At 49.7% G+C, this 16774-nt stretch overlaps 1 protein-coding gene across 1 annotated transcript; it reads right to left on the bottom strand.

The window, feature by feature from the left end:
• Positions 1 to 340: 340 nt before the first annotated feature.
• On the bottom strand, positions 341 to 16510 carry CFAP251 (cilia and flagella associated protein 251). The gene is given in 23 exon segments (XM_077787296.2): positions 341 to 545; positions 548 to 649; positions 1512 to 1613; positions 2788 to 3016; positions 5094 to 5237; positions 5435 to 5525; positions 7759 to 7922; positions 8116 to 8230; positions 8727 to 8911; positions 9184 to 9357; positions 9846 to 9994; positions 10087 to 10334; positions 12107 to 12280; positions 12782 to 12999; positions 13326 to 13370; positions 13825 to 13902; positions 14193 to 14273; positions 14709 to 14817; positions 15263 to 15372; positions 15567 to 15707; positions 15850 to 15956; positions 16117 to 16198; positions 16370 to 16510. Coding segments are annotated over 23 exon segments (2955 nt in total). The 5' UTR covers positions 16421 to 16510; the 3' UTR covers positions 341 to 489.
• Between the last annotated feature and the right edge of the window lie 264 nt (positions 16511 to 16774).

Genomic DNA, 16774 nt, shown 5'->3' on the forward strand with positions numbered 1-16774 from the left:
TTTCAGAAAGAAAAAGTCAGTTTAAAGGCCAAAAGAGAAGCGTGGTTTTAATGTGTACCACAGCATTTATTTCTTTACCAAGGTCCATTGGATTTATAATTACAAATCCATTCTAACCTGTCAAAGCATTTATCAATGTATTTAATCAATACAATACTCTTACGTTGCTCTTTTGCTGTCAGGTTTCACAAATGAATACTGTCTTAACGTAATGAAAATAGACTGCATCTGGCATAAACCCACCTGAAATGACTTCTGGGAATGTTCCAGCCAAGGATGGAGTGGCCACCTGCTTCATTCTTTCCAGCCATTCAATGTTTCCCTATATAGGTGTGAAATTACAGGTTTGTGGCATGGCCCAAACTGGGGACTTACTCTAGAGTTTGACTGAAATTTAACTATGTGACCTTTACTTTGCAATAAACACAAGCCATAAATTTTGCAGATATTTGAGGAGAGGATCCTGGAAAGTAGGAATAAACAGAAAATCTAGTGGTCGCTAGATTCTGTGCCTTTGTAGATCAAAGATTCTTCTTTTTCCTTGTGTTCTTTTTTTCTGGTTCAGCAATAGGTAAGCCAAGAATGTCTGCAACAAATATCTCTGCTGTGATTTCTGCTGGAATTTCTTCTTCAATCAAAGCTGCTGCACCTGGAGAGCAATAACAGCATCAGAAGACACACAAAAGCCATGTCAAAATTGCTCTCCAGTAAAATTTATAAGCAGCAATAAGTGAATGAAATGTTTTTAAAGATGTACAAAGAGATCATGACAAAGTGACAGTTTACTAGCTTGATACTTTATGTGTTTATATCAGGAATTAAGCCTGTCAAATCTGTGTGTCTCACCTTGCAGCAGGTCCCTGCCTCAGACGAGTCATGGGACAACTTTAACACTTGGTCAATTTAATGTGATTTAGGATCCTGAGGGATCCAGGGATTTCAGAGTTTCAAAGTTCCCTTCAGGAGCAGCACCTTTGCTGCATGGCGCCCATTGCCAGTGACCCTAAACAGATTCTGTTCCAAACTGGTGGGGACTGGGACATGAATTGTACAAAAATGCAGTTCCAATTACAATGGGCAATTAAATTCAGCCTCTTGGCTCAAATCAATGCTATAATTTGCTGTTCCAGACTGGTGTGGACTGGGACATAAATTGCAGACAAATGCTCTCGTTACCAACAGCTCTGTTACAATGGGCACTGCGGCCTGGGTGAAACCAGCCCTGGGATTTCCCTGTGTGTTTCTAATTTCAGTTCCAGCCAGCAGATAAACAGCAATGTAATCTTGTCAGGCCCTAGTTATAGTTCATTGTCCATTTATTTTTAGATACACCCGTGCAATTGCTGCGTGGATGAAGGACAGTCTGTAGCTCTGTGACTATTTTTGCAATCCCATCTGAGCAGCTTTGACAGCTCTTGGCCTAACAGGGTAAATGGGTTTGAAATTTAAATTATTCCATTTGGGAATTAAACAGTCCTGCTTCTCTGCTGTGTGGAATGCTAATCCTGTACCTGTGGGATCGCAGGTGTCCAGTTCAGATCTTTCTTTCCTGGGTCTCCTGCCCAGCAGGGTGGTCAGACACTCAGCCAGCTCGTCCTCTGTCATCTGCTCCCCTGTACAAAATGGAGCACCACCACCGTTGGGTTATGGGGTCAATAGCACAAAAACTCAAAAGCAACTGCAATTAAACTAAACAGGACAGTTCAAAAGAGGACCTGGCTTCTCTGAGATAGAGACATATACAGTGCCAACTGAAACACATGATTCCAATGCAGGAAAATGTTGATCCTAAGGAAAATTGTCTTCTCTATAGCATTTTGGGGGAAAATGTCAATCAAAAGAAGAAATTATGATGCAGACTGCTCTTTAAGCAACACTGTAGTAGCAGGGGCTTGAGCTTCTCTTCCCACTGGAGAATTCCTGGCAGAGACCACAGTCCATGTAGCCATTTTCATGCAGAGGAAGAGAAAGGTGGAGAAAAGTCTTAATTTAGTATCTTGAAATAACATGGACACAGCACTTGTTCCCAGTTAGTGGTTGGCTCACGCCCTGGAGCATGAGGTTATAGATCTGTTATGAAACTGTTCTATCTGATGTACCTATTTATGGATGTTCACACCATCTGTATAAATAGCTAACCTTTCTCACACTGGTTGAATCCGTGGTTTCCAAGGATCTTTGTGGCAAGGAGTCTTGCCAAGTGATGTACTGAGTAAATCAGCATTTCCCTTTACCTGTTTTAATGCTCGGCTACACTTTTACACCAGAAGTAAGACAATAGAAGTTTGTTATTAGCACTCTATGGCACTGGCCACAAACAAATTAACACCCACGTTTATGGTGTTCTCCCTGATTCAGCTCAACTGAATCATCCCATCTTTTCAGTCTTTCACACTGGGTGCAGCCTAGGACCAATTTCATCCCTCCTTTCTTGTGTCCCTTTTATCCATTTTATACTACTTTTCCAGAACCTGTGTGACTAGAAGAGAAAACAGCAATTCAGATAAGGGCACACTGGGAGAAGGATACATTTTGCCAAGATCCATACTTATCATTTAACAGCTGAGATACCTCAGGCCAGCAGAGATTTCCAGAGCAGTAAAAGAAGCACAGCTGGGACAAGACAAGTGATTATTCAATTTAAAATCTGAAGGCAGGTGGCTCCTCACGCCTGCCCTGGTTACCAGGTTCTCATTCCAGGATAATTTCTTGCTGCAGGGAAAAAGTTCTGAAATTGCAGGCAGAACTAGCAAGCATAAAACTGATATTAGAAACAAAATAGCTCACCTCTGCACTGAAGCAGTGATAGGAAGTCTCCTCTGTCGATAACTTTGTCTCCCTTCTTGTTATCATAGCCAAGAACCTGAAATGCTCGTTGTATGGTTTTCATTGACAAGCCAAGTGCAGGTCGATGATTTATATAAAGTTTGATAAAATCATCTAAATTGATTTTTGTCACTTCTTCTCCAGTATCTGCATACTTGCTGAATTTTACTTCGTTTATCATGTCTTCAATCTAAAGATCAAGACAAGGCAGATGTTACATGTTTTATTTTTAAGAACATTGGGCCAGTTTCCAATCCCATGAATGCCAATGTCCCTGAACTGTGCATGTGTTGGTGCCATGACCACATCCCAGGAGGAAGCTTCATTCAGCAGCTGAGGATGGGAATGGCCAACAGTCACACACCTGCTGACATGACAATAACAAGTAAAGATGGGGGTTACACACACACACAGTCAGTTTGGATTTCCTCTCTTGTGACAGGCACTCGGTGACCCTACAGCTGTTAGTGGCACCTTGGGCACAGCTGTGTCTCCACTCTGGAACAGTGGGCAGGCAAACCTCAAACCAGTAAACACCATCTTCCATCCTTGTTCTGGAAGCACACACACGAGGGTCCCAACAGAACCAGGCTGCACATCCTGACTGGATAAGAAATCTTATTTTCCCCTGCTCTTCCCCGTGTCTAGAGTGGTTCAGGCACTGCACAAGCCAAATCCAAAATGTGCTCAGTGGGGCTGACACCCTGCACTGCTGGATCCCTCACGCTTGTCTCAGACAAACAGGCAAGCACTGGCTGTGCTGGATACCAGTGGTTTTCCTGAAGTCTGGTGCTCTGAGTCAGCCCAGTTGGCAGCTGTGCAGATGTGTGTCCAAAAGGCAACATCTGCTCCATGCCTTCATTGTCCTTGCAGCCCCTCAGAGATACACGGGCAGCAGCGAGACGCCAGGAGAATTCCCTGTGCCAACACGTACCAGGCCTGCTGCTCCCCGGGAAGGGAAGCTGATGCAAGATCTCCCTGGGGAGGACTTTGCATTCAGCCTTGGGCCTTTGTCCTTGTGTCACAAGTTTTTCCACTGAATGAAGCCCAGGGAAGAGGGAAATCTCAGCCTTATATTTTTCCTGTAGGAAACGTCATGCCAAGCAAGAACAGTCATTTTTACTCGGCTCTGGCTGATCTGGGATTAGGTTTTATATCAACCCCACTGAACTACAAAAGAAAAACACCAATTCCCAAAAGCTTTGCTAGTCAGCCCAAGCTGCCTTTTCTCCCTCCTGCTTTTCTTTTATTAAAACACTCTAGAGAGAGAGATGAACCTTCTCTCTGGATTTATTACTGATTGTAGGTTGCCTGGTTTCACAACAGCTCAGCACCTTTGTTTCCATGCCTGAAATGCTGTTTGTATTTTAATTTGGGGAAGTGTGGGGCATTATCAGGTATTATTCCAGAGGCGTTTCCCAGTGGAATATGTTCTCTGTTTCCTCAAGAGGCAAAAATGCAATAACCCAAGGAAAAGATCTAACACGGTATGAAGAGATTACACTTCAACTTAACACCAGGGCAAAGCAGCTCCAGCTCAGATAAACACTTGCTGGCTGTGGGGGCTCCCAAGTGAGTCAGTTTGGGGTGACTGTGGCAACGGTGCTGCCTCCCATCTGGTGGCTCTCCTGGCAGAGCATCCCTGGGCAGATGGGGTGGCACAGACTCACAGCAGTGCCTCAGCAGCCTGTGGGTTGCTGTGCCACGGAAGAGATGAACACAATCTCCCCCCCAGAAAGGCTGAGGGAGTGCAGTGATGCACCTCTTCCCCTGGGAGAGCCTCTCCTGTGGTGACGGGCTGGAGCTGGTGCTCAGAGGCCGTTATTCAAATCTCCTTGCTTCAGATTCAGTCATGCCAGGTTACACGTTACAAATGAGGTTTGTGTACAGTACAAACTGCCTTGGAGAAACAGCCACACGAAGGGGAAGAAGCAGCACCCTTATTAAATCAGTTCTCTCTGCTGTAAAATTTTGACCCTGAGGTTGCCTTGTTGAACAACTCTGAGCTGTCAGGCTCCAGGTTTGCTCAGCCTTCTTCTGCAGTTGGCCAACTTGCTACCAAGGAAACTTTTTAAGGAATTTTCTGCCAGATTCTGGCTACTACTATATTGATGCAAACCAGATAAAAATATGTTGACAGCCAATAAATATATCCCAGAGCCATCTAGCATGGCAATGGTCAGAATCTGGCCCTTAGAACACTTGGGAAGTGCAGTCAGTCTTGCCCTTTCTTCTTTTAATAATAACAATAAAAACAGCTGACCAACCTCTTCCTCTGATGGATAAAATCCTATTGCTCTCATTACAGAAGGAATTTCCTCCAAGGCAATATGTGTTGACACCTGTCTGGTCTCCAGTGTTTTGATACCTTGGCTGCACAGCTGTACGTAGTAAAAATAGTCCTCCAGTTCCTGCCAGGGATTCAAACAGTGCAAATTTCAGTTACCAGCAGGCACGGAAGATAAGGCTCCTTTTAGAGTTTACTAACAGCCATATCAATGAGATTGCTGTTAAAGGCTAGCTGGACAAAACATAAAGAAATGTCAGGCCTGTATAAATTAAAGACCAACCAGATGTGGTCAGACAGCATTCACAGTGAGATAATTACCCTGAAGAATTTGCCTTCTCTGCCGCCATCCAGGAGGTTGTAGAATGGGATCAAGTCCTCCCCACCCAGGAAAGCAGCAGCATTCAAGGTACTGGCAGAAGTGAAGGAAAGAAGGTACAGGAAGGGTTCATGTGAGGAGAACTTTCATGGTATCTTTTCTAGGCGTTGTTCACAGACACATTCAATAAATAAAATCTCTGGGCCTCAGAATTCAGGAAAGAAAAGCACTGCCTTGAACCTTGTGCTATTTTATCATCAGCTGCACTTCTGCAGCATATTTCATACCCAGGTTTTACATACAATAGCACAGTGTGGGAATTAATTATTACTGAATGGTCCTCTTGTTTAGTGGAATGAGTACAGGGCTGGGAGCCAGGAGCTTTTCCATGGACTTGAACTTGGTGTCTGGCATTTGGCTTTTCTGCTTCCTTATAGAGACATTGAGGGAGATGAATTAGCTAGATCAGCATTTTGAACATGCAGAGAAGGCCGGGACTCGGTGTTTGCAATAAACCACACAACTCCCTGTTCCTTGATCCAACACATTTTTCCCCAATAACTCAGTGCAATCCATTACCCGACTTCCTCCGCCGTGGCGGGTGACGGAGTTGCAGGTGCAGTTTGCATTAAACTGAAAGTGCCTGAGTAGCCACCTCTTTGTTTCAATTTCATAGGCAGTTGGAGCCAAAAGAATCCCTTTGGCTTGTGCAGATGTAAAAAGAAACCAAGCCTGGAAGTGCAATCATGGCATAGCACTGCCACATAATACCCCATGCCTGGCAGCCAGGCTGCAGCTTTCACACACACCCCTGTAGTGCTGCTTCCACTGGGGTTTTTTGCAAGCTTCATGCTTTTTTCATAATTAAGTTATTTGGGTATTAAACACAGTGGAGATTCACAAGATGCCAGAAGCAGTAATAAAATGATAATTAGCTCATCAAAAACTTCACTCCAAAAACAAATTACATAGAAATTCAATGTTGCCTGGACTCTGGCCAACCATTATAAAGAGGGATCATTTATATTCTATTGCCTTCCTTAAAATGTCGCTTATCCTGACCCCCGACTGTTTAAGCCACACAAAGTGGAAAAGAAAATAAATAAACCCATTGCTTTCCAACCCAAGTTTCCTTTGTTCTGGCACATGAAGGTGAGCTGGCTTGGCACTCTTTGGGCTTTCCTCAGAGTAAATTGTACCTGCAAAATGTGTTCCTTGCAGGACCAGCATGTCTCTTAACCACATGGTCCTAGGAAGGTGAGGGGCAGTTGTGTTTCCCAGGTGTGCACCAAATGGCAAACATAAGAGCAAGGGCTAAAAGCCAGCTCCCATGGAGTTATTTCCCAGAAACCAGGAGACACAATGCTCTGTGCTAGGAGGGTATTGTGCAGGATTTAAAAAAAAAAAAACAACCCAAAACTGCACAGACTGAGGGAGACCATGCCACACTATCCTAACTCTGCCATGGACTAAGTTCCCAGTCCCTGAAGCATGAAGTGGATCCATGGTGGCCTGGCAGTTTTCACGCCGTTCACAGCTGCCTTGCTCCATTTCTATGTACATTTCTGCATCCATGAGGAGGGGAGAGTCTGTGCCCCAAACATTGAGCAATAAGCAGCCTTGGTCCTTGACATGCCAAGAAACCAAAATATCTATCCTGCCTTTGCTGTTTTACCCTCCTGTCATGTGGGAATACATCTAGCACCACTGCCCAAGGGATCTGGCAGAGGGAAGCCTGCAGAGGACAGCGTAAGAAATCTGGCAGGATTCATCACTGGTGGTCTGGGCCAGAGCCTGGAGATCCTTCTTTGTTAGAGCAGCCTCCACTCTTCAACCACCCCATTTATTGCAGGCCATTTATTCATGTAAGCAAAGCTTTATAGGATTACAGTGGCTTGTTCTAAATCCAGTCTTCAAACACGGGGGATTTCCCAACAAATTCCTATTCCATTTGGAGAGCAGACACTTTTGTATCAGCAGCTGCCCTGTGTGCTCCTCCTGCAGCCAGTGCTGCTCCTCTGGTCCCTGCCTAACTCTGACATCACAGTGGCCAGGCCCTCACAAGTATCACAAAATCCCCTGCCCAGCTTCTTACCCTTTGGGCACTATTTCCCAGACTGGAGTATTGTTCAAGCACTATGGCCACCCCTGTGAGGTTTGCTGGCTTAATCCCTCCTACATTACAGAGAGGGGGAACAAGACCCCCTAAAATATGTCTCTCCTGTTTCAGCCACCACCCCACATAGCTGCTTGGGGCCCAATGGGTCAACCAAGCAGCTGTGGAAAGCAGGAACAAGATTCCTTTCCTTTTCCTGCCATAACTCACTGTAGGTTGACCTTCCATTTCATAAAAGTGCGCTCCTTCCCCCCGGCTGTAAAGATGTAACGCCCGTCGTGGGAGATGGCAAAGCCAGAGGCACCATCCGGGTGGCAAATGAAGGCTGAGGACTTGTGGGGGTTGCCATCGACAGGCAGCATCTGCAAGCCCACCTGTAAGGGAAGAGGGAGTCTGGGAGGGCTGAGGGTCCCACTGGGGTACTGTCACATCCTCTTCCCCAGGAGCTTGCTCAGCTTTCAGGCAGGACCAGCCTACACGTGGCTTCATCCTCAAGGAAATTCCCAAGGGTCCAGCAGCTCTGCAAGTGGGGGGCTCTTGTACAGCTGAGCAGGTGGGGCTCCATACCTTGTCCTTTGTAATGTACACCAGGTAGTGCTGCTGGGGGTCCGCAGAGCTTGTCCTAGGGAGGATTTGTATCTTCTCCAAGGGGGAACCATAGGTTGGTCCCAAAAGGGTCTTTCTAAAGGCAAATAATGTATTTATCCACTCGAGACCACCCAAAACATTTTTGAACAGCTTTTGTGTGGAAGGATGGGTAGATAGGGGAGGTGTGCAGAGGCTTTGGTTACTCATGAGAGAACAGGATAGGACAGGGTCCCCAGCTAGAAGGGACTACACTGGGGTTCAGAAATTATTTTAGTGCTCAGGGATTATTATGCTTGGCTCTTGTGGACTCCGATCTCTTTATCTCATGACTAACTGCTACATCTCAGGTCCAACATAGTCAGTAAACCAAGATCCACCTGCAGTTACAACCTTGCTAAATGACACATTAGTGAACAGTAGAGTGGGCATAAGAATGGAGTGACCTGAGGGCTCTAGAACCATCCCAAGATCTGCATCACAGATGGAAAATCATATGCTTATGAGTGAAAGTATGGTGGTCATTAGACCAAGGAGAACACAGGGTCAGGAGGAGACACCCAGGCAATGGCAGGCCTGAATCGATCCTCTACCTGCACATTTTGGTTGTCGTGTTGTAGAGCTTCATTTTGTAGCAGTTGTTGGCAGTGAGGAAAAAGGACTCGGTGCTGAGCTGCGGGTACCAGGTCAAGCACAGGGGCACTGCAACCTGCTCCAGCCTGTCCCTGTGTGTCACTACCAAGTGATCCTTAATGCTGCTCTTCAGGTCATATTCAACCTGGAGGGAAGAAAGGAAACACAGCAACTCCCCTGTGGTTTGCCCTGTACCCATGACCTTGTGGATTCACTGGATTTGATCTCCTGGAAAAGCTACAATAGGAAAGCCTCAGCACCAAGACCGGGCTAAGAAACAACGCCCAGCAATGGAGCTGGTGGGGAAAGGGTTGGGAGCCATGGAACCAAACACGGAGCCTCCTTTGATGGCCTTGTCCAGCCCCACACCTTTAACCACAAAGCTTCACTATCCTTTAAACTTTTGCATCAACCCACCAGCTGCCGGTCCTCCCCGAGGCTCAGCAGCCTGGGCTCGTTGCTGTCTGAGTGGACCCCAAAGAGGATGCTCCGGATGGGTTTGTAGTGGGAGTCCAGCCCTGCCAGATGTTCCCAGCATCTGCTCCCATTTTGTAGGACTCTCTTGTAAACAGTCACTGAATAATTCTCATCCTGCAACAACAGCACAAAGCTCAATGAGGGGAATCTTTTTCTTTGTACAGATCATCACCAGTTGTTACAAACTTTGAGTCAAACTGCTTCAATGCTCCCTCAAAACTTGTACAGGGAGACATGGGATTGAGGGAGAAGCCCCCTCCCAGAGCACCAGCCAGGAGGAAATCCTTCCTCCAGCCCCTTCTTCAGATGGACGCAGGGCTAAGATTTGTCACTAAAGTTAGGGACTGGGCAGTGCTGACTGGTGACGTTTTTACAGAGTAACTCTTCAAAGCAGGAAAAGCATTTGGGAGTCAGGAAGCCCCAGGGGAGGAACAGCCCTCTGCCCTGCTCGCTCTGCATTTCAGAGTCACCAAGCCCCGGGGAGGGCCGGCCCTTTGCCCCGCTCGCTCTGTGCCTCGCAGCACGGCCGGCAATTCCCAGTCCCTCCCAAAGCTGCCCCTGAGCAGCGCATGTAAATCACCGAGCGGAAAAAACAAGCTTACAGCGGTTGCGATGTACTTGGAATCGTGAGAGAAGCTGATGTGAGTCACGGGACCTTGCGAGAACTGGAATTCCTCGCAGATGGACTGAAGGGAAATTGCATCAAGGATGTAAACGCTTCCATCAGTAAAACCAGCAGCCAGAAAATAACCTGGAAAGCAGACCAGAAACCTCTCACGACATGATCACTCCTCCCAGGAAGGCCAGTGCTTGGCACATGGAGAGGTCACAGGGCTGGGATACCTTCAGGATCATAGGATAAGCACTGGATGCCAGCCTCAGTGAATATCCTGCTAATGAGGTACTGGGTCTGCTTGTAGTCCCACACCTTCAGCAGCCCACAGTGGCTCCCCACAGCCACGAGTGGCTCCCGAGGGTGGCAGGCAATGGCATTCACAGCTTTCTTTGCCTCTGTCATGATTCTTTCAAAGCTTGTGCTGTCTGTTGCAACATGGAACATGGTTGCATCAGAGGTTGAAAGGATAAAGTTCCTATTTAGTGTGAGAGAAACAGAATTCGATGAATCAGACCAACTGGCTCATATCCCTGCAAGCTATATTACACATCGGTCTCTTTTTAGCAAGTTAGTTGGACAATCACTTCTATTTTGTGATACACACTATGGTAACGTTCCTGACCTGGAAGGCAAGTGACACTTTGTATTCATGACCTGGGAAATGGCCATGGGAAGACACTGGATCCAGTTCTATTTTCTACTTGGCTGGGCTAGCCAGAAGATGAATGACATCTGGGGAGCTCCTGCCATTTGCAAGTCAGTGGTGTGTGAGATGGACAAATGAGCAATTGGAGATACTCTGAATGGCCTTTTCACGTGTCTCCACGCCACCACTGTCAGTGGCTCCGCGTTGACCATGCTGCCATGGCCAAGGCCAGAGGGCAGTTTCAGTCCCTGCCTGCTCACTTGGCCATGCTGAGCAGCACAGCAGAGAGGTTCCACTGTGTGACTGATGATGTGTGAAGCAGAAAGCAGGATAATTATTCATATCACAGCACAAATATATACAGTTTCAGTCTGCCTGATTGAGAGTCTGGGCCCAGTAAAAGGGACAAGAGATAATCACACAGAAATCCCAGAGTGGATTGAGTAGGAAGGGACCTTAAAGATCATCTTGTTTCAACATCTTCCACCAGACAGGTTACTCCAAGCACCATCCAGCCTGGCCTTGAAGAATTCTAGGCATGAAGCATCCACTGCTTTTCTGGGCAACCTGTGCCAGGACATCACCACCCTCACAGTGAAGAATTTCTTCCTATATCCCATCTAACCCTGCCCTCTATCAATTTTAAGCCATTTTCCCCTTGTCCTTTCACTCCCTACCCTTGTCCAATGTCTCTCTCCAGCTTTTGGAGCCCTTGAGGCACTGGGAGGTGCTATAAGGTCTCCTTGGAGCCTTCTCCAGGCTGAGTCTGGGAGCTGCACAGACACACAAGTGGGGAAGCACAGCCTCTTTGCCAGCTGTTCCATCACAGCCACTAGTTTATGCACATCTGGCCCAGGTACTGATGGACTCTGCATGCCTGGACCCCTTGTGTGCCTTAGCTGGGCTCTCCAGCCATTCCTAACCCCACCAGCCTCTGGGGATGAGCTCAAGCCTTCCCTTTCCTTTTGGGAAACCAAACCATCCTCCAGGACACTGCTCCAGGCTGGAGAAGACTCTGTCCCACATGGCTCTTTGGAAAACACACGTGGCCAAGAACAGACGTTGCCAGGAAAGCTTAACAGAAGGGACAGACGTGGTTTGCAGTCTGGATGGAGCCACCCAACAGCTTCATGTGGCCTGCAGACTCCCTGTAAATCCCCAGGCACAGCTATGTCACACAGAGGGACACAGAGGGGCTGGTGACCCGTCAGTGTGGTCCAACCCTGTGCCGGTGCCACGGCCCTGATCAGTTTGCCAAACCATGACAAAATCCAACTGGATACAGCCATGCCTAGGGAGGGTTTAAGGGGGGATTAAGGGGCCCAGTGAGCTCTGGAGGCTTGGCATTAGCACTGCCTGGTGTGCCAGGTACCTGGCAGAAAAACTGATCATCACCATGCCTGCCCTGACGCCGTGTCTGCACCAAGGCATCACCTGGAGCCCACACTCCCTCTCTCTCCAGCCCAGGAGCCTGGGCACAGGGCTGAATCCTGCTCCAGACCAGGCAGAAGCTCATGGAGCAGCTCTCACTGAGCACCTCCCCAGCTTTCAGCTGCAGGGCAAACACAGGAGAAAGCCTGGGTAGGTAGAGAGACACTCACCTGGTGAGAAAAGGCTGGCTGCTGCCTCGGAGGGCACTGGGACGATCCTGAAGGATTGTGGAGAAGGAGATGGACTGGATGGGACCCACTTTGTCGTGGCTGTAGATGGTGAGGAGCCGCAGCTGCCCATCGTAGAATTTAACCTGCCCTTTCACATCACCTGTGACTATACAGCTGCAGGGAGGGGAAAGTTATTAACCACACTGACTGACCACTCCCAAATATTTCTTGGAGAGCATCCTTGGGTGGAAGCAAATCTCTTCCTCATTTCTCTGCACAAGTACACGAGCAGAGCCCTGCACAGATGTGCAGGAGAAAGCCAGGGTTGTGCAGAAACCAGAGGCTCTGCTGTGACCCTGCCGTGTCCCTGCCGTGTCCCCAAGGCTGTAGCGGATTTTGGTGGCTGTCTGCTCCCTCTGCCGGTAGCGGCCAGGCGGCTGAGCCACTGTCAGAGCAACCCCAGGAGAGCTGGCATCGCATCACCACCACTTTTCAACTTCATTTCCACCCCCACACAAATCCATTGCTGAAAATTACTCATAAACCAGCATCACTTTCCCGCACGAGTGACCATGCTGCCAAGTGACTTAAAACTCCAACATTATCTTTGCCACTCCTACAGCTGAGGCACCTGAGGGCTGTACCTACAGCTACTGAAAAGGGCTGCCCTGTTACCTCTCCAACACCGTGAGCACGGTAAGACTCTCCTTCTGCAGTGACACCACCTTGGTGGCTGTTACTCCGTGGGGTTTGGCTGGCAGCTCCTCGGGGAGCGTGCGGGGACTGTCCATGTCCCACACCACCAGCTTCCCGGCCGAGGTGCCCGTCAGAGCTTGGGTGTTGTTAACATGGAAAACCGACTGGCTGAACTGTCCCACCAGGCACTTGAAGGTCTGTGGAGACAGCAGCCAGGCTGTGTTTTCATCCCAGAGCTGGCTCTGCCCTCCTCAAACAGAGAGATTGCCATTCCCTCATAGCATTCCCTTCCTGTCCCGTGGCAGGACAAGAGACAAGAGCCCCAGGAGAAAATGCAGTGGGGCACTTTAGAGAGAGAGCCCTGCTTGAGCTCAGCTTGGGCAAACCTGGTTTGTCCCTGTCTGAGGGGACAGGCTGGGGCCATGGCCGCTGTTTTTGCTTAAGGGGATGGGGAGGGACAGTGCTGCTGCCAGCAGGAAAGCCAAGAGGGTGACATGCTGTGGTCCCTCCCTGCTGTGCTCACCTGGTTGCTCAGGAATGGTGCCCCGTACTGCAAACCAGAATCATCCTGGGGAAAGCAGAGAAAACATCTAGCACAGGGATTTTGGAACTGAGCTCTGCAGTGCCAGCATGGTCCTCTCCACCATCTGGACACTGGTCCCACACTGTGGTGACCAAAGCAGGGCTTCTGGGGCAGAAAGGCTCCAGGCTCTTCCAGAGAGCACAAAACATCCTCTCCTTCCACCTGCTTCTTTCCAAAAGCTGTTGAATGGCACAAGGCCCATGGGAAAGCAGAAGTGGGAGAGGTGAAGAGCATCCCTGCCACAGCTGGGCCTGACCAGGGTGGGAGTGGAGGGAGTGTGATACTCTGTCCAGACCACTTTGGGATCTGGCAAGACAGGGAGCAGGGAAGGGACAGATCTGCAGAGTGACCCCAGTTGTGGACAGACACCTGGCCCCTGAGCCCCCCCTGCCATCTCCTTTCTGGCACCAAAAACACAACTTCCCATGTCCCTACTTACCCACAGGTAAAATATCACCTGGGTTTTGCTGTTGCTGACAAACTCATGGGGATTCTGAGGGTTAAAAATGACATAATCCTGAAATTCAAAGACTTGCATTAGCACCAAGCTGAGCAATGCTTTCTGCTTATTCTTCCATCCAAAACCACCTCACCAGCTGCACTGAACTGAAATCAGAGGACACCCCATGCCTGTCAGGCATCAGAAGGACAGGGATGACCCCTTGGGATGCTTTGCTGCATCAGGGTGCCCCAGAAGTGGGGTGTGATCCTGCCTCCGAGGGGGGTACCAGGGGGAGCAGGTGAGGATGGGGCTGTCCAGCCCAGCCCAGCCCATCCCCTCTGCCCCCCTAGGCCATGATCACTCACCTGATACCCAAACTCAGGCTTCAGCTCTGTGCTGCACATGGGTTTCCCTGTGGGCAAAGTCCATCTCCAAACACAAACTTCCTGAAAGAGAAGGGGAGAAAAATCCAAGGAACACTCCCATGGCTCTCTGGGAGGTTTGGGGAGCCAGGTGAATCCCATTCCCCACTGCAGGGGATGGTGTGGCCTAGAAGACTGAAGCAGGCTAAAACCCAGGACAGCCTGGCAGCAGAAAGCTTAATTTCAGGAAATAATGCTAGAAATTGCTTAGATTAAAGTGATTAAGTCAGAAGCTTTTATCCCAAATTAAGATCCATTTTCTCAACTCTGCAGCATTCACTTTAATGAAATCCAGGTCTGTCTTCTAATGGCTCAGCAAAATCAAAGCATCACTCTGCAAACCCACTCCCCTTCCCTCCTGCTCTCCCCTTCTGAATTCCCACCTCCCCTGCGCTCCACTGCAAAAAACTTCCAGGTCTCTATCCTGCAAAGCAATGCAAGAGGAGATATTCTCTTCACCTGCACAGCAGCAGCACTAATGGTCACCAAATACTTGGCGTCTTGGGAAATGGCAATGGCACAGACCCCGTCCTCGGAATGACTCTCGAAGATGGTGCGCACGGGTACCCTGCGGAGCAGAGATCCCATGGGTGCTCCTGGCAGCACAGGGGGTTCCAGGCAGTCACTTGGCAAAGTCTGAGGCACAACCCACCCACCCTGGTCTGTGTGGAAGAAGGGACGGAGGGAGGGAGGCGCAGACACTGGTGCTGCCATAGGCTGGTGCTCATCGTCCCCTCCATCCCTTCCTCCCAAGTGAATGGCACTGGGAAACAACTCACCAGGGATCTTTGAAGATCCTACAGCATGGAAATGTGATGTACTTAGTCTGGGGGAGCTCAGCCCCATCTCAGTGTCCCATGAGTGTGGGTGATACAAGGACTATGAAGGACTTGGATTGGTTTTTTGTCTGTGCCTGCGTTCTCCCGTTTTACTCTCAGCTGAGACTGGAGTCGGTCCTGAGTGATTTACTGGCCACAGGGAGTTTCCAAAAGAGGAGGTTCCTGGGAGCTTACCCAGAATAGGAGTCCCACACAATGATCAGAGCATCTGGCCCTTTGTCAGCAGTCGCAACCCAGCGTTTGTCTTCACTCACACACAGGCAGGAGATGACATTGGTGTGGCCCTGGGGGAGGGAAGCAGCAAAGTGCCTTCAAGGCTGCAAACCTGGGGCTGTTCTGTTCCTACCTTTTGTGTGGGCTGCTCCTGGGTTTGGTTATAGGTGACCCCTGAGCACAGAGCACCAGAAAGAGAGATGGAGGGAGGGAGTCCAGGAGAAGGGGAGGAAGAGGAGGAGGGAGATGCTCGGTTGTGCCAGACCTGCAGGTGGAACTGCCTGTTCCGCAGGATATCGTGGATGACCACTGTGTGGGAGGAGATGTACAGGAGCACCCGGTCCTCCCCGTCCATCAGGCTGTGCACAGCCAGGCTGCTGTTGTAGCCAAACACCCAGGACAGGTCCTGCAGGGAAGAGACAGCTCCTGGCTCTCAGCAGCCAGGACATAAAGGCACGCAAGGTCTGTGGGGTGATGGAAGAGAGCAGGCCAGGAGTGCTGGGTGCCATGTGGACCACCCTGGTGGCACTGTGCCCGTTGGTACTCACAAGGGGGTGAAGGCTGCTGTCCTTGTTCTTCAGGAACAGCATCCCCGGTGTGGCTGCCCACACCATGCTGGCAGAGCCTTTATGCTGTGTGTCCTTCTCCCTGTAGCCTGAGAGAGGGCTGGAGATGGCTCCCTCGGACTCAAGACAGTCCTGGGGGTGGTTCTGGGGGTCCAGCACCCTCCAGACATGATGTCCCAGCAGTGCCTTCCCCCAGGGTGCCCTGGCTCCCAGCCCAGGTGCTGGGCAGGGTATCTGAGATCCCCATACCTAAAGGAGATGCTCGGGGACACGATGGTGACGCATCATCCTCTGGTGCTTCTTTCTTCTCCCTGGCAGCAGCAAGGGTGTCCTTGAAAAGGAAGAAAGGTTTTGGTGAATGCTGGTTCCTGGGCTGGTCTGGATGGGAACTGCCCTGTGGCTACTGGGAAGGAACCCCAGCAGGTCCCAGATCCCAAGGGCTCTGTTTCCACTGGGATCTGCCCCAGACCCTTTCTCAAACTTTCCATGGTGCTGTCCTCACCTCCTCAGGCTGCACATCCGTCTCCTGAGTCGTCTGTCCGTCCTGGGACATCTCCCTGGGCTCACTGCTTAGTGCTGCTCTTCCCTCAATGGGTCACTCCAGTGTAACTTCACATGGACCATCCATCCACACCTTCTCCCTCCTCCCAGGGAGCTGGGCTGTGGAGACTCTCTGAAATACTTCCCCACACACACTCTCCCAGATTTGGCCACACAACAAGCTGGAATTGGGCAGAGCAGGAGAAAAGGACACCTGTGAAGCTGGGAAATGGGTCCCAGAGCCCCTTCTCAGCTCTCATACTGAAGAAGCCCAGCACAGCGGTCATCGCCGCTGAGCGCAGCCTCCCTCCCTCGGCTGGGAGGGTGCCCCGTGCACCGCGCCGGCCACGGAAATTTCCCTTTCGCC

This window comes from Lonchura striata, chromosome 15 (assembly GCF_050655825.1).
Source record: "Lonchura striata isolate lonStrDom1 chromosome 15, ASM5065582v1, whole genome shotgun sequence".
Classification (NCBI taxonomy): domain Eukaryota; kingdom Metazoa; phylum Chordata; class Aves; order Passeriformes; family Estrildidae; genus Lonchura; species Lonchura striata.